At 35.8% G+C, this 26672-nt stretch overlaps 1 protein-coding gene across 1 annotated transcript; it reads left to right on the top strand.

Annotated features, from left to right (window-relative positions):
- The first annotated feature begins 13889 nt into the window (after window positions 1-13889).
- Window positions 13890-14222, top strand: LOC121265804. The gene has a single exon (XM_041169468.1). It carries the CDS (start codon window positions 13890-13892, stop codon window positions 14220-14222), a length of 333 nt encoding a protein of 110 aa, XP_041025402.1.
- The last annotated feature ends 12450 nt before the right edge of the window (window positions 14223-26672 follow it).

Below are 26672 nucleotides of genomic sequence, written 5' to 3'. Positions count from 1 at the left end.
AAATAATATTTACCTTAATTCCTCTAAGTGCTTTTAATTAAGTTAACGTTTACGCATTTTCAAATCAGTATTTTAATATCTCAACGTTAGATCGTTTTGAGGACCCCCAAGACGAAGGGACTGGATTAAATACCCAGACCCCCTCTCTCTTTCCCTCACTTTTCCCTCTCCTTTCTCTCTCCTCCCTCTTGGCTTGCACAGCACGCAGCACTCCTTTCTCGCATGCCGAACTGCTCCATGCCTCAACCCGGCGCCGCCGGCACCATCAGCTCCCCCTCCCTCCGGCGAGCCTCCCCGTGGCAATCTCTCCCTCTCACGCTCTCTCCTCCTCTCCGCTGGAAGTGCAAAGCCCGAATGGGCTTGATGAACGTAGTGCCGCCGTGGACCTCCCAACGGCGCCACCACTTCCACGGCAGCTTCTCCTCCTGCCGGCCATCATCCTCCACCGAAGCCAGCCCCTGTTATGCAGCCCTTCCTCCTCCCTCACGGCAAGTACCCGAAATGGGTCTCTAACCCATTTCCTCACCATGCGCCGCCGTACACGGCCACCCAGCACCACCATGGACCTCTCCTCCCCTTCCCCTTCCTCCTCCCTTGGACCCGAGGCCCATAGCCTCTCCTCCATGTATGGGTTTCTCCCTCACGCACGCACGGGTTGGATGCCGCGCACCGCCACCCACGGTGGGTAACCACCGTCATCAGCTTCCTCAGGCCACCACCAAGCCAACCCAACCTCCCACAGCCCCGATCTGCCACTCATGCATGCACACTCTCTCTCACTCTCCCACGGCTTCTCCTCCATCGTGCGGCCAGATCTGCCGCCGTGAGCCACCGTGGTGCCACCTCGATGCCACCACGAGATCCACCGTATTTCCCTTAGCCAAGCCCTAGGTCCAAACCACCACTTTACGTGGTGGGTAATCACTGGACGTGATGGACAGTCACTGCTCGTGACTGACTGCCACTGTACACGGTTAGATACGCTGTGTACCGCCCTTCATAGCCACCATCACGAGGCCTTCACGAGCCCTTCCAAGACCACACTTAGCTATCCAAACGCCCAAACAGTCAATGTATGTGGGTTAGCCGCCATGTATGACCTCTCGGACGTCATCGGCTGTGACGATCAGCGAGCAACGCACGGGTTATCCCGTCGATGGTATAACTCTCTATCCCTTTTTATTATGTTAGATATTGATTAGTGGATTAGGTTGTGGACTGTGCTGTTAGTATTAGAGGAATGATTGGGTTGTATTGAGATGCGCTGTGTAGTGCACTGTGAAGTGTTGGGCATATTGTGTAGTGCGTTGTGAAGTGTGCGGTGAAGTATGATTGTGGAGTTTGTGCCGTAATTATGGCATGGTTGTGCTGTGCAGTGTAATTGTGGGGCATGTGCTGTATGGATGGCGTGGCATGTGGAGTGAGAATAGTACACGTAGAGTGTACTTTGTGTGTGGCGTAGTGTGAGATAGAGAGAGTGTATGTAGAAATATTCTCCTCTGGCGTATTGTGGATTGGGAAGAGTACACGTAAAGTGTACTTTGTATGGCGTGTATGAAGGGAGTACACACGTAGTGTACTCTGTGGTGGAGTGATGCATCGTATGGCGGGTATGCCATATTGATGATGGGTTGTAGCGGGTATGAAGGGAGTACATGTGGAATGTACTCCATGTAATGGAGTGACGCACTATACGGCGGGTATGCCGTAGTGGTGATGTAGAGTAGCGTGTATGAATGGAGTACACGAGGAGTGTACTCCATGTGGTAGAGTGATGCATCGTATGGAGGGTATGCCATATTGATGATAGGTTGTAGCGTGTGGAAAGGGAGTATACGTGGAGTGTACTCCACGAGGCAGCGACACTCCGTGTGGCGTGTCGCAGAGATAAGGATGGTTATGCAGTTGATGGGCATAGAACGTGATGAATAGTATCAGGAATTGTGGAACAATGTGCCGAAGTAGTTATGGTGCAGCCTGTAGTCTGAGGTGACAAGTGTCACTGTGATCGACTTACGGCTGGAAGTATACGTGAAGTAGCAGAACAAGTGTAAGAGCATGGAGCCGAAGCATAATTGGGCAACGTCACGAAGTGACGTGGTTATTGACAGTCATGCTTATGATGGATAAGGAGTTAACTTTGGAATAGCGTAACGGGAACGTGACGAGATGTCACAATGTGACGGGAGTACGTGAGAAACCGTACTCGTGATGAGTAAGAAGTTGGCGTAGAAGTGATGTAGCAGGATGTCAGGTGACGTGACAAGGTCACGGTGTAACTTGAGAGTAGTCTCGAGCTATGTGACGTGACGCAAGGCATAATTGTGAATGGAGCCTTGTCGCACTAAGTGTTGGGATGAACTGTAAGAAGGGACGGCTAGCGTGAAGAGTCATGCTGGCTGGGTTAAGAGAATATTGGTATCAGAATATGGCCCTCATCCCTACGAGTAGGTGATCAACATGTTATATGTTGATCTTAGGTGATAAAGGGATAAGGTACATGTGTAATCTAGTTAGACACATGTGCTGGACGGATTCACCATATGTAATGGGTAATCTGTCCTAAGCATAGTTACACAGTGCTTAAGCCTCAGAGTTGGCTTAGAGCCGTGTGGCTGGTATGGATGGGAATGATGATTAGTATGAGCTAGGATGCATGGAGGTAGTGACGGGTGTATTGTCTAAGATTGGGATGCGTGACTTAGTTAGTCGGAGTTATGCATCAAGATGAGTTCAAAAAGGAGAATAAGACGAATGTCTTAGTGTCTTAATCCTAAGGTGAATCATGGGTTCACTTTAGTGAATGAGCACTCGAGGCAAGGCGTTAAGTTGGAAGATGCAGTGACCGCAATTGGTCCCCGAAGGTTTTAACGTAGTAAAAGGCACGTAAGTGCATTGGATAGAAGGAGAGTGTTCCAAGTATAGCGTAGTTCTATTTATAGTTTAAGTTGCTTATGCATTAGATAGAGAATGACGTTAAGGTGATGTATGCATGTAGGTTGCCAGCTGACACGCATATGAATGGACTGCATGGTATGAAAGTAGCAAGGAGTCCAGGTAAGTATTACGTTCATGCCCTTTTGGAGTTTTCTAAAAATTACGAAAAGAAAATGAAAAGCTCTTCTCTTTAAGAAAATGTTTACAAAAGAAGATGCCATGCTTTCAAACGTATAAGTACGTACTGCCCTTCCATGAAAGCCCCTTTTTACGCACCAAAAGTTATTAATTGTACGCATGCGAATGGATGACTATAAGATGTATCTATTGTATGTATTTTCAAAGAAACGAACTGATGAAAATGCACGAAAGACGAGCTTGAGCCGACGCCTTCATGGATCCTATGGACCGAAGTTGTCGCGAGCGCCGCGAGGTGATGCTCGCGGACGCCGCGAAGGCCAACGTTCAAGGTGATGCTTATGGATGCCGCGAAAGGTGAAGTTTGAGCCCGTGCTTTATGTTTTATGGACGGTGCGAACCGATACTTTTGTGAATGCCGCGAGGTGATGCTCGTGGACGTTATGAAAGAGGACGTTCGAGCCCATGCTCACGAAATGATGTTTTCTCATGAAAAGAAATGTTTTCTCATGTTAAACGAAAGAAAGAACTGAATGAAAGCTCCAGCTCTTCAGAGCTGGCATGAATGAATGAAGCTCCAACTCTTCAGAGCTGGCATGAACGAATGAATTAAACAATGAATGAAAGCATGAAATATATGAAGATACGTAACGACCACATGAATGAATGAAAGGGTACCAATGAATGGGCAGATTGCAATGCCAGGTAAGTAGTACTGGTAGTGCACCCAGTGCTGTCCCCTATGAAAAGTGATTCCCAACCTTTGGCCATGAGCGGAATCCAAGTCAAAGGGCCGCTAACCCTAACACACGGGACGTAACAGTGTGTACCGGCCTATGAAAGTGAAAAGAATGAATGTATGTATGTACGTATGTACGCATGCACGAACGCACTTTAAGAAATGAAGGCACTGATAGGTGAAACGTTTTACGAAAAGAAAGAAAAATCCCGTCCAGTGACGTTTTCAAATGAACGCACGTATGCATGCATGCATGTATGTATAGTATGTACGAATGATGAATGCATGAATGAAAACCTACGTTGTTATATTTTAACTGCATGAGTAATGCTTAAGAGTCTTCGACTCATTTTAGTTTTTATGCATGTCCCTCCCCCCCCCCCCCCACACAGGGAAGGAAATGAAGTACGTGTCAGGACAGACACGGCCCATGGGGAAGAGCACGGAAGTCTAGGCACGAGGTTCAAATGTAAGAGAGGCATTTTATTATTAAAATTGATGTTTTCAGCTGTAAACCTCTTTTATTGCAAAAGCACATTTTTATTTTATAAACGTAGAGTCTTGCACCCTGGGAAGAAAGCAAAAAGTTTTAAATAGGACGGTAATTCCCGTCGTCCTTTCTCAAAATATTTTATAAAAAGACCCACCACAAGGACGGGCGTTACAGTAATGCCAAGAAAGATGACTGGCGTTTTTTAACTTGATTCTATTACCACATTGGCGGCGCAGATAGTAAATTTATCACAACAACTAGGTAAGATGAATGTTAATGCTATTCAAACTAATGTTGTTTGTGATCATTGTGCAGGAAATCACTCAAGTGTAGATTGCCAAGTGGGAAATCCTTTTGTCCAACCGAGTCATGAACAAGCCCATTACGTGTCCAATTTCCAACATCAAAATAATCCTTATTCAAACACATTCAATCTTGGATGGAGAAATCACCCTAACTTTTCATGGAGCAATAACCAAGTGCCGGTTAGACCACCTCAACAGTTTCCATAGAAAGAGAAGAAGCCGACACTTGAGGATATGTTTAAGCAGTACATGCATAAGACTGATATGGTGATCCAAAACAACTCGGCTTCAATCTGCAATCTTGAGGTGCAAATCAGTCAGCTCTCAAACATGCTTACCAAGAGGACAGCAGGGTCTTTACCGAGCAACACTATGACCAATCCGAAGGAACATGTCAAAGCCATAACATTGAGAAGTGGGTGGATATATGACCAGTCGGTAAATATCGAGTGAGATGCAGAAGCTGCCAAAAATGTGGACTCCTAAAAGAAGGAAATCGAGTACGAGGTGAAAAATACAGATCAGGATGTGACCGACCAGCAGGTTGAGAAGACTAAAGGGAATAAAGGGGCTACAAAACCCAAGAAATCTAGAGAGTTTATTGTTGAAACTTATTCTCCTTTAATATATGATCCACGAATTCCTTTCGGCAGAGATTAAAAAAAATAATAATAAGATTGATAATCAGTTCTCTAAATTTCTCAATATATTTAAGCAACTGCATATTAGTATTTCTTTCATTGAAGCTTTAGAGTAAATGCCTAAATATGCAAAATTTTTTAAGGATATATTATTAAACAAGAGGAAGTTGGTGGAGCATGAGACTGTAATGCTGACCGAGGAGAGCAGTGCAATTTTACAAAAGAAGCTGCCGCCTAAGTTAAAAGATTTGGAGAGTTTCACGATCACTTGCACTATAGGAAATTCATATTTTGATAAAACTTTATGCGACTTAGGGACAAGTATTAATCTAATGCATCTCTCTATTTTTAGGAAACTATGTCTCGGAGAAACAAAGCCAACCACTATCTCTCTACAATTGGCTGACAAATCTATTAAATACCCAAGAGGACTCATTGAGGATGTACTTGTGAAAATTGATAAGTTCATATTCCTAGTCGACTTCATTGTGCTTGATATGGAGGAGGATGAGGAGATCCCTTTGATACTGGGCCGGCCTTTCATGGCAACGGGGAGAACTTTAATTGATGTCCAGTAAGGGAAACTCGTTTTGAGGGTCGGAGAGGAGCAGGTTACTTTTAACGTATTTAAATCTATGGAATTCCCTTTCTAGGTGCATTCTTGTTTTCAAATAAGCATCCGAGACATGGTCAAGGCCGATGAGACTTATGGAGCTGAATTTTCAAAGCTACCACTTGAGGTATGTCTTTCTCACTCTACATCTATTGAATCCTAAGATGGAGAGGTTAGGAGTGTGAGAGATATTTGGAAGCTACACCATCCATTTCTCCTTCAATAAAACTGAAAGTGGAAGAACTAAACTCATCTCGATTGACATCTCCCAGTAAGGAACCACCCAAGCTTGAACTCAAACCGCTTCCATCAAATTTAAGATACATTTTCCTAGGCCAGGACTCTACTTTTTTAATTATTATTAATAGTTCCTTGAGTGATGTAAAGGAAGAGTAGTTGCTGAGAGTCTTGCAGGAACACAAGATGGCTTTGGGTTGGACCATCTCGGAAATCAAAGGAATTAGTCCTTCAATTTTCAAGCACAAGATTTTAATGGAGGATAATTTTAAACTGATCGTCCAATCCCAGAGGAGATTGAATCCATCGATGCAAGAAGTGGTGCATATAGAGGTATTGGAGCTTTTAGATGCCATGATCATTTATCCAATCTCAGATAGTGCATGGGTAAGACCAGTGCAAGTCGTCCCAGAGAAAGGAGGGATAATCGTGATCAAGAATGACAATAATAAACTCATACTGACGAGGATGGTCATGGGATGACGAGTAAGCATAGACTATCAAAGACTGAATGATGCAACTCAGAAAGACCATTTTTCCTTACCTTTTATTGGTCAAATGCTAGAAAGATTTGCCAGCCACGCTTACTACTATTTTCTAGATGGATATTCTTGTTACAATCAAATAGCCATTGCACCCGACGATCAAGAGAAGACCACTTTCACATGTCCTTACGACACTTTTGCATATAGGCGCATGCCTTTTGGACTTTGCAATCCGCCAACCACTTTCCAAAGATGCATGATGTCCATCTTCTCGGACATGATGGAAAAAATTTTAAAAATCTTCATGGATGACTTCTCGGTTTTTGGTCACTCTTTTGATAATTGCTTATCTAATTTATCTTTGGTTTTGTAGAGATGCAAGGAGACAAGTCTTGTTTCAAATTGAAAAAAATATCACTTCATGGTCGAGAAGGGAATAGTGCTCGGCCACCGCATTTCCATCAAGGGAATTGAGGTCGACGGAGCAAAGATAGAAGTTATTGACAAACTCCCACCACCGACCAATGTGAAGGGCGTGAGGAGCTTTTTGGGTCACGCCCGGTTCTATCATCAGTTTATCAAGGATTTTTTTCAAATTACTAAACCTCTCTTCAATCTGTAGATTAAACATACTCAGTTTGAATTGCACCTATCATTGTATCACCGGATTGGAATTTACCTTTTGAATTAATGTGTGATCCTAGCAATTATGCTATAAGGGCTATTTTGGGGCAGAGGAAAGATAAGATTTTTCATGTTATTTATTATGCAAGTCGGACCTTAACAGAAACTCAACTTAATTATGCTACTACTAAAAAAGAATTGTTAGCAGTTGCGTTTGCCTTTGACAAATTTTGTTCTTATTTGATAGGTTCGAAGGTAGTCGTCTACACCGATCACTCAACCTTTAAATACTTGCTGTTGAAGAGGGATGCCAAACCAAGACTGTTAAGATGGATTCTGCTATTACAAGAGTTCGATTTGGAAATAAAAGATAAAAAAGGTACTGAGAATGTAGTGGCCGACCACTTATCTCGTCTTGAGCTTAAAGAGGCGGTTGGCAAGGAAAAATTCCCAATTAATGAGACCTTCCTAGACGAGCAATTAATGGCTATACAAGTTGTTCCATGGTATGCCGACGTGGTAAATTATTTGGTGTCCAGAATTCTACCGGCCGAGAAGACATATCAACAAAAGAAGAAGTTCTTCTCCGACTTGAAATATTATTTTTGGGAGGAAAATTTTCTATATCGGCACTGCGCGGACCATATAATCAGGAGATGAGATGTGTGCCCAAGGAGGAGATGGAGAGCATACTCAGACATTGCCACTCATTGGAAGCCGGCGGCCACTTTGGTGGAGCAAAAACAGCAGTGAAACTTTTACAATGCGGCTTTTATTAGCCGACTATTTTTAAAGACTCTTTTAATTTTGTTAATTTATGTGATCATTGTCAAAGGGTTGACAACATTTCTAGGAAACATGAGATGCTTTTAAACAATATTTTAGTGATTGAATTATTTGACGTTTGGGGTATAGATTTCATGGGTCCTTTTCCATCCTCATACTCTAACAAATTTATTTTGGTTGCAGTAGATTATATCTCCAAATGGGTGGAAGCAGTCGCCTAGCCAACCAATGATGCGAGGGTCATAGTGAATTTCTTGCGGAAGAACATATTTTCCCAATTCAGCACTCTGAGGGCCATAATCAGTGATGGCTGGAAGCATTTTTGCAATTACCAATTTGAAGCGCTACTGACTAAGTATGGAGTTACACATCATATGGCGACACCATACCATCCTCAAATGAGCATCTAGGTCAAGGTGTCTAATTGGGTGTTGAAGCACATACTGGAGAAGATCGTGAGTGCCTCTCGGACAGAGATTAAAACCCTATGTGGACGGAGACTTTAACTTGAAAAAGTGTTCCATCGATCTCGCCAGTAATAAATGATGAGAGGACAATGTCTAGCTATAGATTTTAAATAAAGCACTTCTGGGAGGTAACCCAAGGTTTTTATTTTATTTTATTTTATAAACTTCTGTTTTTACTTAATATTATTCATTTTCTTTCGTCTTGCAGGAACGAAAAGGCGAGGAGATCTCCAAGGAGTACACAGCTGCACCTTTAAGGAAAATATTCAATTGGCAGAATTGGAAACAATCAAGGGAGCATATCTTACCTTCTCTCATTTTTTGCTTTAGTTTTTCTTCATTTTCCCATTGAGGACAATGTGATATTTAAGTTTGTGGGGGAAAGGATATTATATTATATTATTTATTTAAAATAATAATAATAATAATAATAATAATAATAATAATAATAATAACAATAATAATAATGATGAGATGATAAAAACAATATGGTTTGATGAATAAAAGCCTATGATAAGAATATGATTGAAATTGATTATAATTTTTAGGAAAAATTCTCATTGCTTAAGTCTAGTTGTTAATTTTTTACTTGATCTTACTTAATTTGATATTACTTCTTATGATCATTAATTGTTTTGAGTACCTAGAGAGATTTTATGTGAATTTTGTGAATTTGCATGATTCCAACTTACTCTAGAACTTCTTTTATTACACTCGAGGCAAAATCCTAGACAGAATATTATTTAAAAAATGATTAAGGCATTCTTTGGACCGATTGAGCCTTTCAAGCTTACATGTTTATTATCTTTATCTCTAGTCACCCATTTGAGCTTTATTGAAATATATTTTGGCCTTGTATTTTTCTTTCTTGTAAATCTCATACTCCTTACCCTATTTGAGCTTAAACACTGACTTTCTTACCTTTCAAGAGAACTAAGTTTACACAAAGTCATAGACTCATAAGAGCATGAAAGGCAAGAGAGGTAGAAGGTCTACAAGTAAAGTTAATTATAGCAATATTATCAAAATCACAAGTTTGGAGGTGTGAAGAGTCAACTCATCTACTGTGTGGCCAATAAGAAAAGGCCGACGAGAGTCATCCACAAAGGCAGCCGAAAAAGTATGGAATATTTTCATGGAAAAAGAAAAGAAAAGAAAATATCCGACCTACCGAATAGAGGGGTAAAGAGAGAGATACTTGAAAGTATATTAAAGAGATATATGTTGAGAGATTTACAATGATTGAGAGGAGATGCTAGAAGTGAAAATGCTCTATTTGTTCTGTGGGTGTTCAAACTTAAGTTCTTTTACTTTGTTTGAATCCTATCTTTTCTTTGTATCACTAACCCTAGCTGTACATTACAAGCTTAATAAAGACCTATTGATCCCTGGTGATAGTTTCTATTCTACATTAGTGGAGAGTGATTTGAAAAGGAAGCCTATGGAGTGTTTAGAGATCCATTATTTATTTACTTGTTTGCGTAAAACTATCCAGGAGCTAATGATAAAGTGAGAATGAAGGGTATGCATAAATGTGGAGATGGATAATGCGGTGGAATTAAGTTTTGAATTAACTTTTGGACTTGATTCATCTTGAATGATTTCTTTGAATTAGAGACTTTAGACAATATTTGAGACAATAAATTTTATGAATCAAACCAATGCTTGTTTTAATTGTCTTTCTTTTCTTCTTTGCTCGAGGGCAAGCAAAGCTTAAATTTGGAGGTATTTGATAAGTGTTATTTTTATGTGATTTTTATCACTCTTTTATTTATGAAAAGTTTTATTTTTCCTTCAATACTATTGATTTTATTTTATTTCTATATATATTTCATTATTTTCTTGGATTTGAATGAATGAGTAGATTTAGTCTAAAGGAGAGCATTTTGATACAAAATAGGAGATTTGGGCGAGGAGACTCGTGACCAAACTGGGCTAAAAACCTTGGCGTGAAGACCTGGGTGAGAAGACTTGGTGACAAGGCCCCAAGCGGTTAGATTGGGCGACTAGTCTAAACTACCAACTTAAAAGACCAACCTAAACGACATCTTGGGCAACAACGAGACAAAAGGCAAGCAGCTTTTCCACTCGATTGGCGAGAGGAGTATTTCATCCTAGTCGGAAGTCTTTCCACTCGGTAGGCGAGAAGACCAGTTATATTCAGCACACACAGTATCTACTTGGTGGGATATTTCCTCCCGACCGAGATCAATCTGCTACTAACCACCAAATTCGAGTTCCGCAATCAATCTGTTGGTGACCAAATCCTCTCGAAATCCGCAATTCAAGCCGCATATCACTGAATCTTCCTTTTTAGATAATCTCTTTATTCTTGGGATAATTTCTTTTATGTTAACATTTGTCTTTAGAAACTATTTTCCAGATCTTTAGGCAAGATTGTAGCCACATTTATCTTATTTCCAGATTTGAATTTCGACATGTGGGATGAATAGGATGGTCTAGAGTTTTTGAGAGTCTAAGTTTAGGTTTCAATAGTTCAAAGTTTATTATTTAAATTTCTCCCAATGAGGCAGATCTGTGGGAATAGAGATGAGAGCCGCATGCTTCATCAACTGACTCCAACAAAGAACACTAGTTTTATTGTTTTTCTTTTTAAGTATTAATTTTATTTTCTAGAGCTTTGATGTAGCCTAGTATTGAACACAATTTATATTCTAAGTTATTTTATTTTCAATATTTCCGTGATTGAGTGTTTATTCCTTGTTCTTAATGCTTGCAATTTTCTAGCTAACTATTGTTCGATCTATTGAATCACAATGAGACCGAGAGGTGATTTGTGATTAAAGCTCTAGGATTAATCACCATTAGTTGAGTGAAAATAGAGATACTTTACCGCAATTAGTGTGATTTTAAAAAAAAAATTCAAAGAACTTAATGAGTCTCCAATTAGTTAAATTTACATAGAGATATAGAGTTAATAGTTGGAGATATTTTTGATATAGTTCGAGAGAAAATTTTTAATAGTTAAGGGATTTTTATCATCAACTTGGGATAATTAGAATTCTATGATAAGGAAGAATAAATTGTGTGGGATTTGTTTGGTGAAATCAAATACTCTAGATCTATTCTTATTATCTTTAAAAAAAAATCTTAATTTTGATGCTTTTATCTTCAGTTTAATTTAGATAATCTATTATTCAAATTTTGGTTTTCCAAGTAGTAATTAATTTAGTAAATTTCAGTACTCAATAGCATAATTAGTCCTAGTGGGTTTGATATCCGTTTTCTTTAAAACATTTTACTACTTGTTACGATTCTGTACACTTGCAGATATTTTTAGCGAACAGTTATGATTGTTACGTAAGAAATAACCCCCTTTTGATTTTCAACATATCCTCTTGATATGTTATGAGTTTCTTAATATATTCACTTCTATTAGCCACTCATGCAAAGTGCTCGCCACTAGGTGTGTATTACATAATATGAGTGTCGCTACTTGGCGAGCAATGTAGGAATGATAGTGCTCGCCATTTAGGCGATGAAAAATAAGGAGAAATGGTGTTCAAGTGGTAGGCAAGCATTAAGGGATTCAGTTACTCAGCACTCGGCAAGCAATGTAAGGAATTATAGTACTTGCCATCTTGGTAAGGAACATGTAGAATGATAGAGTTTGCTAGTAGGCAAGCATTACTGTAGGTAAGTGCTTGCCACTAGGAAAGCATTAAGAAGTTAAAGTGCTCACGATCTAGGCGAGAAACATATGGAGTAATAGTTCTTTCCATCTCAATGAGAAACATACAGGGACAAGCTCTTACAGTAGGTAAACAATGCCACAGTCAAAGTGCCTGCCATCAAATGAGTATCATGGATACAATTGCATGCCTCTCGGTGCTCAAAAGCTCAACAAAAGCAAAGTGCTCATACCTTGGGGGAAAATGAGAAAAAGCATTCAAAGGCATGACTAGTATTTTTTAATAATTTTGTGCCTTTATTTTAATATAGATGATAGGACTACCATTGATAGTACTATTGCCTTTTATTTTACAAAACACCAACCTATTAAGGATCACAGCTTATGCACTATTTGATTCGGGCACGTCATAGTCTTTTGTGTCTGTAGTGTTTGCATGGATTTGTAGTTTGCAAACCGAGCTATTACCTCATAAGGTTGTAGTAACGATTCTGGACGGGAATACAGTAGCTTGTACCCATTTAGTTAAGGACTGTCCCATTGAGTCAGAAGGAATGATGTTGAAGGCCGACTTATTGGTATTCGGTTAGATAGAGTTCGACTTAATTTTAAGGATGGACTAGTTGTTCAAGCACTATGCTAAGATAGACTGTCGGAAGAGAGAATTTTTGTTTAAACCCCCAAATGAAGACAAGATGAGTTATCTAGGAGCGTCGTTTAAGGCCACCCCTCTAGTGATTTCGACTATACAGGCCAGGAGGTGCATTGAGGAAGGTGCCTCAACATTTCTATTTATGGTTGTCGAGAAGTCAGTAGAAAGTAAAGAAGTCCGTGGGACACTCGCGGTTGAAGACTTTCCTGAAGTTTTCAACCATGCGTTACCCGAATTACCACTAGTCAGAGAGACGGAGTTTGGAATAGAGTTGGAACCTGTGATGATTCCGACACACAAGGCAGTGTATCGCATGGCTCTCATGGAATTGATGGAGCTCAAGGTGTAGTTGGAGGAACTATTAGAGAAGGATTTATTCGTCTTAGTTCTTCACCTTGGGGAGCACCTATGCTATTCGTGAAGAAGGATGGTTCCATGTGGATGTGCATAGACTACAAGGAGTTAAACAAAGTGACAATCAAGAGCAAATATCCATTACCATGGATTAATGATCTATTGGATCAACTGTAAGAAGCATCAGTATTTTCAAAGATTGATCTGTGAGCCGAATATCACTAGTTGAAGGTCAAGGCATAGGATGTACCGAAAACTGCCTTAAGGACAAGGTACAACCACAACAAGTTTTTAGTGGTACCTTTTGGGTTAACCAATGCTCCAGCCGCATTCATGGACACGATGAACAGAATATTCAGGCCTTACCTCTATAGTTTTGTCATTGTATTTATTGATGACATTCTAGTTTACTCAAAGACAAAGGAGGAGCATAGAAATCACATAAGTATGGCGCTAACCATAGTTAGAGATTAGGAGCTCTATGTCGAGCTCATTAAGTGCGAGTTTTGGCTTCGTGAAGTAAAGTTTCTAAGTCACATGATTTCCAGCAAAGGAGTGGAAGTAGATCCCAGCAAAATTGAAGCAGTAACAAACTGGCAGAGACCAACCAATGTGCACAAGATTTGCAGTTTCTTAGGACTGACTGGTTATTATAGGAGATTCATGGAAAATCAAGTCCTACAAGAGATAAAAGATCAAGTCCTTACAATTAGAAAAAAGATGAAAGCAGCATAGTCGATAGAAGAGCAACGCCAACTACAGAAGAATGAGTATAGAGTTTGAAGTCAGAGATTGGGTTTATCTGAAATTATCTCCTATGAGAGAAATAAGCCGATTTGGTGTTAAGGGCAAGTTAAGTCCAACATATGTGGGACCTTATGAAATATTGGAGAAGGTGGGAGTAGTTGCGTACTGCCTGGAGTTACTAACTGAGTTCCATGGAATCCATAATGTTTTCCACATGTCTTCACCGAAAAAGAGTTTTGGAAATCAGATACTAGCAATCATAGATGCCAAGATTATATCTTTGCAATCCAACGTAACTCACAAGGAAAGACCAATGCAAATCATTGATCAGAAAGAGAAGGAATTGCGGTAACCAAAAGATTCCATTACTCAAATTACTTTGGCAGAATCATAATGTTTAAGAAGCAATTTGGGACAAAAAGTTGATATGAGAGCCATCTATTTGGATCGTAGTCCGATTTTTGTTTTGTCTATGGTCTCGACTTAGCCAATTTTTGTATTCGCCTATGTATGAGGTTACATTGCATTAGTCAGTCATTATACTTCATTTGTTTGGACATTGAATAAAGTATATCTTTCATCTCAGATCTGTTGTGGACTCGTTTATAGTTTGTGATGTGAGTTATTTTCCATCTTTGACTATGTTTTTTTGCAGTATCCATGGCACACTAGGAAGTAGATGCTTTCCACACAACGAGTGCAAGAGATGAGAGAGGAACACCATAGGAGGCGACTTACCAAGTTGGATAGGTAGACTACACCTACTGGGAAGAGATGGAACGTATAGAACACTATCGCACCCATATCAAGGACATAGATAAGAATGGTATAGGTTATGAGAGGAAGGCTTTACCTTATGAGGAGCGTTATCCACATCTTCATCTGACCATGTGGATGGATTGGGATAGTTTCAGGGCTAGGATGTCACGGGATGGGGCTAAGTCCAGCCAAGCAGCTAAGGAGCGCACTGCAGCCATCAATCCTGAGCCAGAGACATCGATATCATCGATGTCATCCACTCACTAAGGATGACTACTTGTTCAAGTTCATATATCTGGCAGTGATGACGAGGAGGTCAAGCAACACATTGACCCTAAGCACTTTGGTAAGATGTTTTATGACTTCGATGACGACGTGTTCCACTATATGCCCCAACATACCATGACAGTAGACCTTGACTCGCCCTCACTCGCATCGACTAGTGACAATATGTCCAGTGATGGACAATAGGCTTGGTGAGCAACATCTTCTCTTTTAGTTGATAGTAGATATTTGGTTTTGTGTTCGTATATAAATTTTGAGGATGAGATCTTTTTTAAAAGGGGAGGATGTAGCAGCCCACTAGAAATTCAGTAGATTATTTTCTTTAGGCTTTAGAAACATCGTGAAAATCCCGAAAAAGTCTCGAAAATCGAGCAATAGCATAGGTTTTAATCTATCAGCTTAGTTAGTTCTTACCCACTTTGGTGACATAAATACAATTTTATTTATTTGAGGTACCTAGGAGTGTAGGAATGAAAAGCGGTTTGTGCCATTAGTCTCAGATTAATATTTAAGATTTTACGGCTCAATAAAACAACTTTCATTTCCCGAACAATAGCTATACAAAAACTTGTTTTGATTTATTCGAGATTCTTAGGAGTCAAAATTTGCGAAATGAATTGCACTCCTAGTTTCATAGGATTATTTATGATTTTATGGTGCAAAGTTATTTACACCATTTTCGGAGTGAATAATAACACTAATATTAGCACACAACCCAGTCAGTTTTAAATCATAGTATGGATTGTCCAAATAAGTCTAGAGAAGTATTATTTAGACACATTGTAAGATCTTAGCCACACTTGGTAAATAGTTTACGACACTTGGCACCAAGAGAAACCATGAGATAGAAATGTGAAGGAAAGGAAATAAAATCAAGGATTGTGATCATGCCACCTAAGCCAAATATTATTTCATCCAACCATACATTTTTGTATTAAACCAAATAGGGTTTCAACCCTAGTGAAGCCCAAATATTTGAGATCTAGTTGAAACTCCAAAACGTTGGCGAAAATCGAAACCCTAAATGGTTTCCCCAAACCCCAAATGGTTTCCCCAAACCCCAAATGGTTTCCCAAAGCGTATGTGTTGGTCGGTTTTAGCCTAGTATTTATCCACTTATTTAAATCACTTTCACATGCTATTAACCATTCAAATCCTTGTTATTACACCGTTATACCAGCTTTTTTATATCATAGTATTTTCATAGGGCCAAGAAAAATTAGATTTGGGCTTATTAGAAACTGAAACACCAAACCAAACTCTATTGAGACCCAAATGAGGCCCAATTCATTTGGACCCATTAAGGCCCACCGAAAAGCTCCACCTATGCAAGGCTTCTTAAGGAAGTTTCTCCACTCCCATGAGTGTACTTCCAGTGCCCATTTTAGCCACCAATAGTGTTTGATAGGAGGGGAATCAACCACCTCACCACCAATCACACGACAGCTCCAAGGCTAAAAATTGTGTGCTATAGTCCATGGTTTTGGCTGACAACACATCACCAAATAGTCACTCTCACATCCCTTCTCGGTCCCTATAGCGGTATATGAGTCGTCCATGGCTTGTCCCTTAGGATTTTGTCACTTTTGATTCACTTTCTTGGAGAGAACTCAAGGAGAGACTTCATACAACTTTTCTAGCCTTTCTTGATTGAATTTTTCAAAGCCTTTTAAGTAGATTCTTAATAAACTCTCTGCATATAAGTTGTTCCTCTTTAAGTTTTGTTTCGATTGATATATTTAGTGTCATTTTTAGTGTATGTGTGATTGGTGAAAAATTTGTTCAAGCATGCAAAGATCATACTACAGATTATCTAGACAGTGTGTGATTCTTTGATTTTTTTGATGAAGTTCTTGGGAAGATCTTGGTCTGATATTTTTATGCTTTAAATTTAACATATTAACATGAAAGTTTCATGTGTATTTGTTACATGTTGAAAGTTTTTAGTAGGAATTTTCTATGAATCTAGATAGTTGGAAACTAGAGGTGTAAAAACAGTTTCTGTTTTGAGAAAGCTTGGACCTTTTGTTATGGAAGCATGCTCCTATGGTCTTGATATTCACATATGTTGTTCTTAGGAATTTTCTATATGTGTTAGGAGGTTACTTTAAATATTTATGGTTTTGATATTGAGGAAATTACTCTTTATGCATGCTAAGGTCCGGTTGGAACACAAACTTGAGGCTCACGGGTTGTTTTGTATTTCTATGCAATTTTTGCCAAATGATCTTGAGTTTAATACTTAGATAAATTTTAGGATTTTAATATGAATAATATGATGTTGTTTCTTGATGGTTTACTTCATGAAAAATTTATATCTAAGTGGTTTGATAAAAAACCAAAACATGCAGAACTAGATTTTGGAGTAAATGTGCAAACATATTATGTTGGTTGATGTTTTGTGATTTTGACTTGTTTGTTTAAGCATGATATTTATTAAAATTGATTTATGAACATTTGAAGAGTATTTTTTAAAAAATTTGGAGTTCTTGGAGTTGATTTTAAGAAGGATAGACTAAGAATATCAAGGGTTGTTCTTTGTGGTCAAAACACTTGATGTTTTGACATGAAGGAAATTGTGGTTTTTGTGATATGTGTTTTTTTCTTAATATCCTAGCATATTTTAAAGCATAGGATATGATTTTTCTATGCTGCATGATGGTTTTAGCATGAAGGTTAGAGTTTGAAATAATCGCAACAAAAATCAAGGATTTTAACATTTGTATGTTTCGGCCTATGCTTGGTTCTTATAACTATGTTGTGTTTTAAATTTTCTTAATTAGATATTTAGATTTAGGACAAAATTTACATGAAAATTATAAATTTTGGTGAGTTTTGAAATTAGGATGTAAAATCCTTAAAGTAGGGGCAAAATGATTATTTCCCCACATATAAATGGGTAAAATGGTAATTTTTCCATGAGTCGGTGTTTTTATATAAGTATGATAGTGATGAGTTTTTAACCTTTAAAAATATCTCATTACAGTTCTCGTTATTTCGCGATTTACGTTACGCTTCAATCATTGTAAGTTAGCTTCTAACTTACTTTCGGGGTACTTGTATATGTATGGTGATAAAAAAAATCATTCACGTTGGTTATGTTTATATATATATATATATATATGTTAAGTTATGATATGCCAAATTTTATTTTCAAGTACAAAATTATCTATTATATATTACGTCATGCCATGTTTTATTTTCAAATATGAAATTATCTGTTACATGTTATATTATGTCTTGCCATGTTTAAATGTTGCACGCCATGTTATGCCATGTGGTTAGTTATACTTACATGCAACGTCATGTCACGTCATCTACCATTTCATTTCACACCATGTCATGTCACGAGTTTAGAGTTTGTCACGAAAAATAGTATTTTCAAGTCAGTTCTGTCTTTTACGTTTATCATGAACCCAAGTGCTAGGATGTGGCAATATCCTTGTGGAACTCCATTGTTCACGCTGGAGTGTTTAAACTAATGTAAAATTTCTTGGATTGATAAAGTTCTATCAACTGGTTTCGAATGAGACCTAAATAACTGGTTGCTGGAACAAAGTCAGGCACCAACGCCGATGGTGTCAACCATTGTTTACGGGATGCATACATTACATACTTACAACAAGTGCAGATACCTGTGGTATTATGTGTATGTTAATGCATTCACAGCTGGTGTAGATACTTGTGATGTGATGCGGTATCGGTAGGGGCACACGGCCCAAAGGACCTGTGTAGCATCCACAATTCATATTTAATTAACCAGTTTATTTATGGAACAAGATTCCAAATTCATGGTCAGTTCAAATTTAGTTTTAGTTCACGTCATGTTTATTTCAAGTCAGTTCATATTTAGTTTAAGTGCAAGTTCAACTTCAAATCTTAGTTCATGTTCAACTTCCATGTTACGTTACTTCACGTATAGTTTAAGTTCATGCCATGTCAGTTTAGTTCACGTTAGTTACAGTTTATGTTAGTTCATGTCATGTTATTTGCCAAGTCACACACATTTATTCATGTTCACGTTAACATTCATGCTTTTACTATCATGCATGCATTCTTACACTATTAGTTTAAGTTAATTGTTAACTTGCTGAGTTTTGTAATCAAATCTTACTTGGTAGTCCCAATTATCATTCACCTCGGATTGGTAGATTATGTGTCTAGAATCAGGAGTTGCAATAGAGGGTTGATTGGAAGAGGTCAACTAGGCAGCAACGCAACAACGCGATGCTCATCACTTCTATGCTCGATTTTATTGATAGCCTTTTGGCTACCTTGGCCGAGTTGCGCAAGCTACTCAATGAACTAGACTAATAGTTATATTAGTCTTTGCATGTACTTAAAGAGCGTTGTCTCCAGTATTCTTGATGTTACAGAACTTTTAGACATACACTATAACTTTTGGACATCAATTATTATATATTATGAAGTTTGCTTATGCTAATTTGGGATATGGTATATTCGGTGTATAGTATTATTCCAGGAAAAAAAAATTATCCACTGTGAATATTGCATATTGTTAGATACATACTAGGTGCATTGCATTTTTATTTATCATGAACGGGGGCGGGTAACCTTATGTTGCATGTCCCGACACTTCAGAGTCCGTTTGATCCCAAGCAGAATCTAGGGCCGTCACAACTTTTATATATACCCTCGTAGCCCATGCATACCATCTTCCTCCTCTGCCTTAGGGTTGCCGCATGTGTGCTTGTGAGACCAACTCTATCTCCCTCTCCTCTATTTCTCAGCCTCTTGATTCCTAGAGAAGAGTGCTTATTGTTCCCTAATTGAAAATTGGCCATTGGGCCTTAAGCCCATTCGGTCAATGGTATTGGTCTTTACCAAGTGCCTTCTGAATATCTTAAGTTGGACCGATTTGCTTTAATTGGGATGGGCTTAATGTGTAAATTTGGACTTGTGTTTGAGTTGGGTTATATTTTTCAAAAAACCACTATATTATGCTTTATATGGGCTTGGTTTTAATTGAATAAACATATTAGCCCCTAAGTATTAAATTATGATTAGTCTATATCAAAAATTTACAAGGATTTTAATATTGAGTATTATTAAGTCTATTTTACCAAGTTAGTATTTCCACCATTATTTTATAGATTTAGATAAAAATATATTCCTTACTAAATTATATTTGAAAGCTTTGAGAATAATCATATGATATTAGTAGTTGTTAATTTTAGTATATATCATAATATTCTTAAATTATTCTCCCTAGTATGACTTTAATTAAATAGAATATTACGACATATTTTTCTAGAAAATTTAGTAATTTTTAGTATTTCGTATAGGTAACGAGCGAAGAAGTAGAATTAAGAAAGTAGCGCAATGAGGTAAATAGCTTGATCATAAATTATGACTAGCACGCGTTAGTTAGTCTAGATATATTATTCTTATAGTTAGTTCTTTGATAGCCAATTTTTATGTACCTCACATGTCATGATTTATACAAGCATTTCATTCATCATAGTATATATGCATTATGTATGTCATGCATCTCACATTGCAAAAGACACGTAAGCTTTCTTAAGATCAAGTGCAAGATAAGATCAGATCAGTTTAATCAAGTGGTCATTTAGATGCATAGTACCAATGCAGTCAGTTCATCGAGTAGGAAGCTCAAATGGATCGGTTTGATTTAGTTCCAGACTTTATTTATTCAGTTTGATTTATTAAATTATGAAATTTCTTATCTAGCTATTTTTATGAAAATACGTGACATCCCTAACCCTAGAAAATAGATGTTACAATATGGTATCAGAGCCTAGGTTGACAGATTTTGCAAAATTTTTGAAAAGAAAAACAATATTTCATTAATTATAGGATATAGTCACCTAGGATGCTCCTGGCTCGCTCAAGAGTTATTGAGACGTTTTTTTTATAATGATGGGATGTTTTATAGCTCTTCTAGTTAGCACTATTGTTGTTATGATAGATATTATTATTATATTTATCATTATTGAAATACTAGTCTATGGTTACTTTAGAATATGTATGGATATCTAGAATTTTATGGAAATTATGTGTATTGTAAGCTACGTGTCAATATGGTTATAATGGTGTGATTGATTGAGGTAATTACTAGTGGATTGGTTACAAGCCCTTGGCAATCAAGGTGTAGAGATTTTTATTTTAGGAAATTAGGAATGTAGCTAGTAGATTTTGGAGTTATGATTTTGAAGTTTGTAAAAATTATTTTCTTTTCTTTTGTATTTTATTTTGATGTTTGTAAAAGTTGTATTGATATTTATGTTTGGATAATGCGTAGATTATGATTAGATAAAAAAGTTCAAGATTTGAAATTGAAAAAGTATTTTATACTTGAGTAATATTTGAGAATGAAATTATGAGATATTTTGAGAGTTTTAAAAATTATGTGTGTCATATCTATGTCCAAACAAGCCTAGAGTCTCGTTTGTTTTTACAGATGAGATGAGATGAGTTGAGATTAAAGTTGAAAGTTAAATAAGAATATATTTTTTTAATATTATTTTTATTTTAAAATTTAAAAAAGTTGAATTGTTTATTTTATTTTGTGTGAAAATTTGAGAAAATTGTAATGATTAGATGAGATGAGTTGAGATGATTTGTGAAAACAAACTATGCCTTTAAGAGATCCAAATCCACCTTCCATGATTTCTGGTTTTGGGCTGCTTTTGTTGTTTAGAAAATTTCAGTTTAGCAACGAATTTTGCCACTCAAAAGCATAAAAAAAAGTCAATTTTGGACTACTTCCAACTTCTAAGATTGATATCCAAGGAATAGGGAGCATTCTTGAAATGGCAAAGTATTTTATAGAACACTTCACTCACTCAAAATTGGTACGAGACATTAATAAAATGGTGAATGGTTGGAAGTGGATCTATCACTACAACAAATTTTGAGTTTTTTTATACCGTTAAGTTTTCGGGTCGTAACGAAAACCATCACAAAATGACACTTTTACTTTATATATGCCACAAATTTGAGTTTTTTCGAAGTTACGTTTTGGTGAAGGTTACGTTTTTATGTCCGTCTCAAAAACTGTAATTATATGTTGTACCGTGGCCAAGATTATTTGGATTAAGATTATTTTAATTACATCTTCAATCTTTTTTTTTTTTTTTTTTTTCCAATTGTAGTAAATGGGACTTCATAGGTTTCTTGAAGTCCTCACAAGTGATTAGGTAGGCAAGATGACTATCCCTTGGTATCTATCACATAGGCTATAACTATATATACAAATGACAAAATTCTTGAATGTTCAATAAGTTCTATGAAACCTATTTAATATATATATATATATATATATCTTTCTCCCACTCTCGAACTTAGAATTTGGTCAAGAACTCTAGAAGATCTCTATCCATGGGAGAATGTTCCCGTGGTCATATTTTTCACACATTTAACCTTTTTTTTTTTTTTATTTGTCACTGTTTTGATTGTTGTGAGGTGCTTGTCGAGCCTCCCACCCTTTTATATGTTATTTTTTTTAATATTCAATATATTTATTTGCTTAGAAAATATATCTCATTTCTATAAACAATCTTAGCTCTTGTGAAAAGTTGAAGCAACTATTGCCATAAATGTAAGTCTTGTTGAAAGTATTATTAATCATCACTTGGCACCAACTCCTGTTAGCTCTTAAATGTCTTCAAATGGTTGCCCTAATTATGTTAAAATATACTAACAACACTAATCTACAACCCAAAGCCAATCATTTTTAAATAGTTTTGCCCTACTCAACCTCAACTAGAACTTAGATCAGTCACGTAGTCCACGTCCCTAAGCGATTACACAATTCAAGTTTGGGATTGCGGTAAAAAATATAACTTATAATAGCTTTAATGTTTATAGCTTATAACTTTTAATAAGTTCTACTATTAAAAAAAGTTATTTATTGTTTGGTAACCATATGTTTAAAGTACTTTCAAGCACGTTACGTTTATTTAGAAATAAAATAAAAAAGTGTTTTATAAGGTAGAAATGACGATTATTTGAATTTAGAAAAATTATGACCATATTTTTAAAAGTTTGAAAGTTGTAATTATCTGAAAGGTGTATATGTATTTTTCTCCATTGACAGTTTTTTTAAAATTTGAATTACATTCCATATTATCGAGAAAAACACATTTGAGGATAAACTTCTTCAAACGTACTTTTTAGTTTATTCGAGATTAAAAATGTTTTAATATGTAACATCCAAACAAGCTGATTTCTCTATTAAAGAGCTTTTACAGCTATTTAACTACTTTTTAAGACTCATACTAGAACCCAAACAGGCCCTAAATGTGGCCTAAGGAAGCACGACAAGGAATTACAGAGCTTATTGCTGCAGACTACGTTGTACTTTTTATTCAATCTTCTGTAAATGCCAATTTCATTAATGAAATTTCTATTTCATTTAAAAAAAAAATTAGTGGACGTCAATCTAGAAGTAAAATTGTTAGAAAGTTTTTCTATGCATATTGAAAAATGAAATTGGGACGAAGTTTATATGTTTTGTAAAAGTTGTGAGTCCAACCATAAAAGTTTAAATAATAAATTATAGTTATAATTGTTTTTATTATTTATTTAAATAGAGAAAAGCTATTTTTTCATGTTTCAATTGCACCGTGTTTTTCATTACCTTAGATGAATAATGGAAATCTTAACTAAGGGGCCTGATTCGGAAGTCCAAATATTTCTAATTGAAAAAAATGGGAAAAGTCTTTCAATGAGATGCTTTTGAGAATTTTGTATGTTTTAGAAAGAATTTGAAAAACGAAAACTTAAACTCACTACAAGAAAACTGTTTATTTGTAACTAACTATTTACTGCGAAAATGTCTATTTCTTGCTAAAATAAGTTTATTTTCGTCAGAAATAGTCATTTTCGTCACAAATAATCTGCCACAAATGCTTATTTTCTTGTAGTCACTGTAGATGAAAAATCACTTAAGGTAGATGAAAACTTTCTGTTGCCAAATTTGGCCTTAGCCTTTTCTCTTTCAAGAAATGCTATAGCTACAAAGAGATTCCACAAAAGTAAACTCATAAACTAAAGTGATTTGATGTGGTACGTTAGATCTGCTTTATAATAAAAGTAGTTTTACAATCTAACATATTATTTCAAGATACATTAGTTTATGAATTTACTTTTATAAAATCTCTTTGTGATTAAAGCATTTCTCTTTCTCAATATATTCAAACTCTAAGTGCCTTTATCAACAACTTCAGCTCTTAAAATTACTAATTGTAAATGGCACTTTAAAACAGCTCCATCAAATTCAAGTAATTATCCAAATTTCCTGATGAGATGGATGCCCAAATGAAAGAATGCGAATAAACAAAAATCTAGTGTTCTTTTAAATATGTCTACAATGCTTTATTCATGAGTGTGAAACATTCCAGAGTGAATGATTACTATTTCCTCGTATTTTTAATTCGAAAAGTAATAATCAAGTGGTCATTTGTAATTGAAAACTAACTTTGTTCAAAACTTCTATTTTACTCCTATTTAGGCTATTTTACTACGATGATGTGAGATTGTTCACTAACCCTTTATCTTTTCATTTTTTTTTTTTATTTATTAAATGGCTTGCGAAAGTAGTGTTGATACACAGTGTGATGAGGCTGGAATGTGTGTTTTGAATTATTATGTGATAGCTAGCTAAAATTGTAAAATAATCCTACAGAATATCTTAGTTATTTAAACTGGCAGCAATTAGAACCCTATATTAGCAAATTTAGGGTTGGTAATTCATGTTCGCAGATCGTGTTCGTATCATGTTAAATTATGGACATTCGACTATATAAGTCAATTTAAACACGACACATTAAACTAAACGGTTCAGACTTGCAAATCCTAACAAACTAACACGATCTATTTAAATAACATATTGTGTCGTAATACTTATTTTAATTCGTTTAATAATTAATTTGAAATAGATTAACACGATACGGCTCGTTTCCATCCTTTTTATATAAATAGATTAAACTAGCTAACTCGCAACGCATCATGATATGCATAAGACAAAACTCCTCGTGTTCTTTTAAATATGTCAACAATGCTTTATTTATGAGTGTGAAACATTCAATATTCATGAGTATAAAACATTCAAGAGTGAATAATTACTATTTCCTCGTATTTTTAATTCAAAAAGCAATAATCAAGTGGCATTAATTTGTAATTGAAAAATTAATAACTTTATACAAAACTTCTATTTTACTCGTATTTTATTACAATGACGTGAGATTGTTCATCAACCCTTATCTTTTCATCAATGCTATAAGATGAATTATTTGTGATGGCTTAAATTTGATAATAATTACAGAATATCTTAATAGAGAAAAGATATTTACAACTATAAATTGTGTAACCGTCGCATAATCTTTTTAAAAAAATAAATAAAATATGGAACCTACATAAAAAATTTAATTTTTTAATAATAGATCCCACTCTTTTTAAAAAATATTACGCGACATTTATTTATGCATGTATGTAGAATTACTCATCTTAATTATATTAAAACTAGCAGCAATTGGAAACCGGCCTATATTTGCAAATTTTCAAAATTCTTACTCTACATTATATGATTTGTCTCTTAAATTTAATATGGTATTTACTGTTGATCTTAATCATAACCCTAATTACATAACATTTAATTATTTACTGTGTCAAATTTCTATTACAAGAAAACTGTTTATTTATAACCAATTATTTACTGCTAAAATGACTATTTCTTGCCAAAATAAGTATATTTTCATCGCAAACAGTCATTTTCGTCACAAATACTAATTTCTCTTGTAGTGAATTAATTCATTTTTGGAAGTAAGAGTGCAAATACTCTTATTTGAGGCTTCATGAATGAGGTCTCGAGTAATTTAATAATTTTACACATTTTGAACATTTCAAAAAACTATTTTTTTTTTTAAAAGAATATCATAGGCAAAACTACATCTTATTGATGTATAATATTTAATAATCTTTAACTAATGTATTAGGTATTGAGTACATGCATACATACACGTGATAATTTTATTCTAACATAAGATGTAATGTCAATTAAAATTAGTACTTACATAAATAATTTTTATTCATGGAATGTTGTGATAGGAAGAGAGTACAAGGTCATCTGTTCTTTAAAAATACCTAATAGTTTTTTATCTTTAAACTTGCATGTCAGTATAGAAAATACACAATCCACATTGCTAAGAGCATCCTCATTGGCTTGGCCAAATTTATCTTTAAAATTTAACAAATATCACACTTTTTTACATTTGCCCATTTCATTTAAATTCAACCCCCATATTGGATTATCCATTCATTCTCTATATAATAATATTATTAATTTAATAATTTTTTTATTTAATTTATTTTTGTCACACTTTGTATCTCTACCAATTAAATATTAATAATAATTATATTCTAATTAAATTAATATTAAAAAAAATCATATTTTCAAAAGTCATTTAATGCTAATAACAAAAAATATTTGATTAAACTCATTTAAAATTCTATCTAAATTTCTTAATTAAAACCAAATAGTATTTTTACTTGGAGTGAGAAACTAATATTTTAATGTTTGTTTGGACTGAGAAATTAGCATTTTAATGTTTGGTGAATCAATTGTGGTTCTCCATATTTGGTCAACTACTGTAGTAAAAATCTAAATTATTTTAGATTTGCCCAATTCAATGTGAGATGTTTTTTACATCAATTATGCAAATTTTAGCTAACCTCCTCATTTGGGCAAGCCAATGAGGATGCTCTTAGAGATTGT

The sequence above is a fragment of the Juglans microcarpa x Juglans regia genome, chromosome 5D, assembly GCF_004785595.1.
Source record: "Juglans microcarpa x Juglans regia isolate MS1-56 chromosome 5D, Jm3101_v1.0, whole genome shotgun sequence".
Lineage (NCBI taxonomy): Eukaryota > Viridiplantae > Streptophyta > Magnoliopsida > Fagales > Juglandaceae > Juglans > Juglans microcarpa x Juglans regia.
Note: the sequence above shows the minus strand (reverse complement) of the source record. Positions and strands in the feature narration are given on the sequence as shown.

Excerpts from the sequence above, each read along its gene's own strand:
- LOC121265804 (XM_041169468.1), top strand. The coding sequence starts at position 13,890 with ATGAGTATAGAGTTTGAAGTCAGAGATTGGGTTTATCTGAAATTATCT.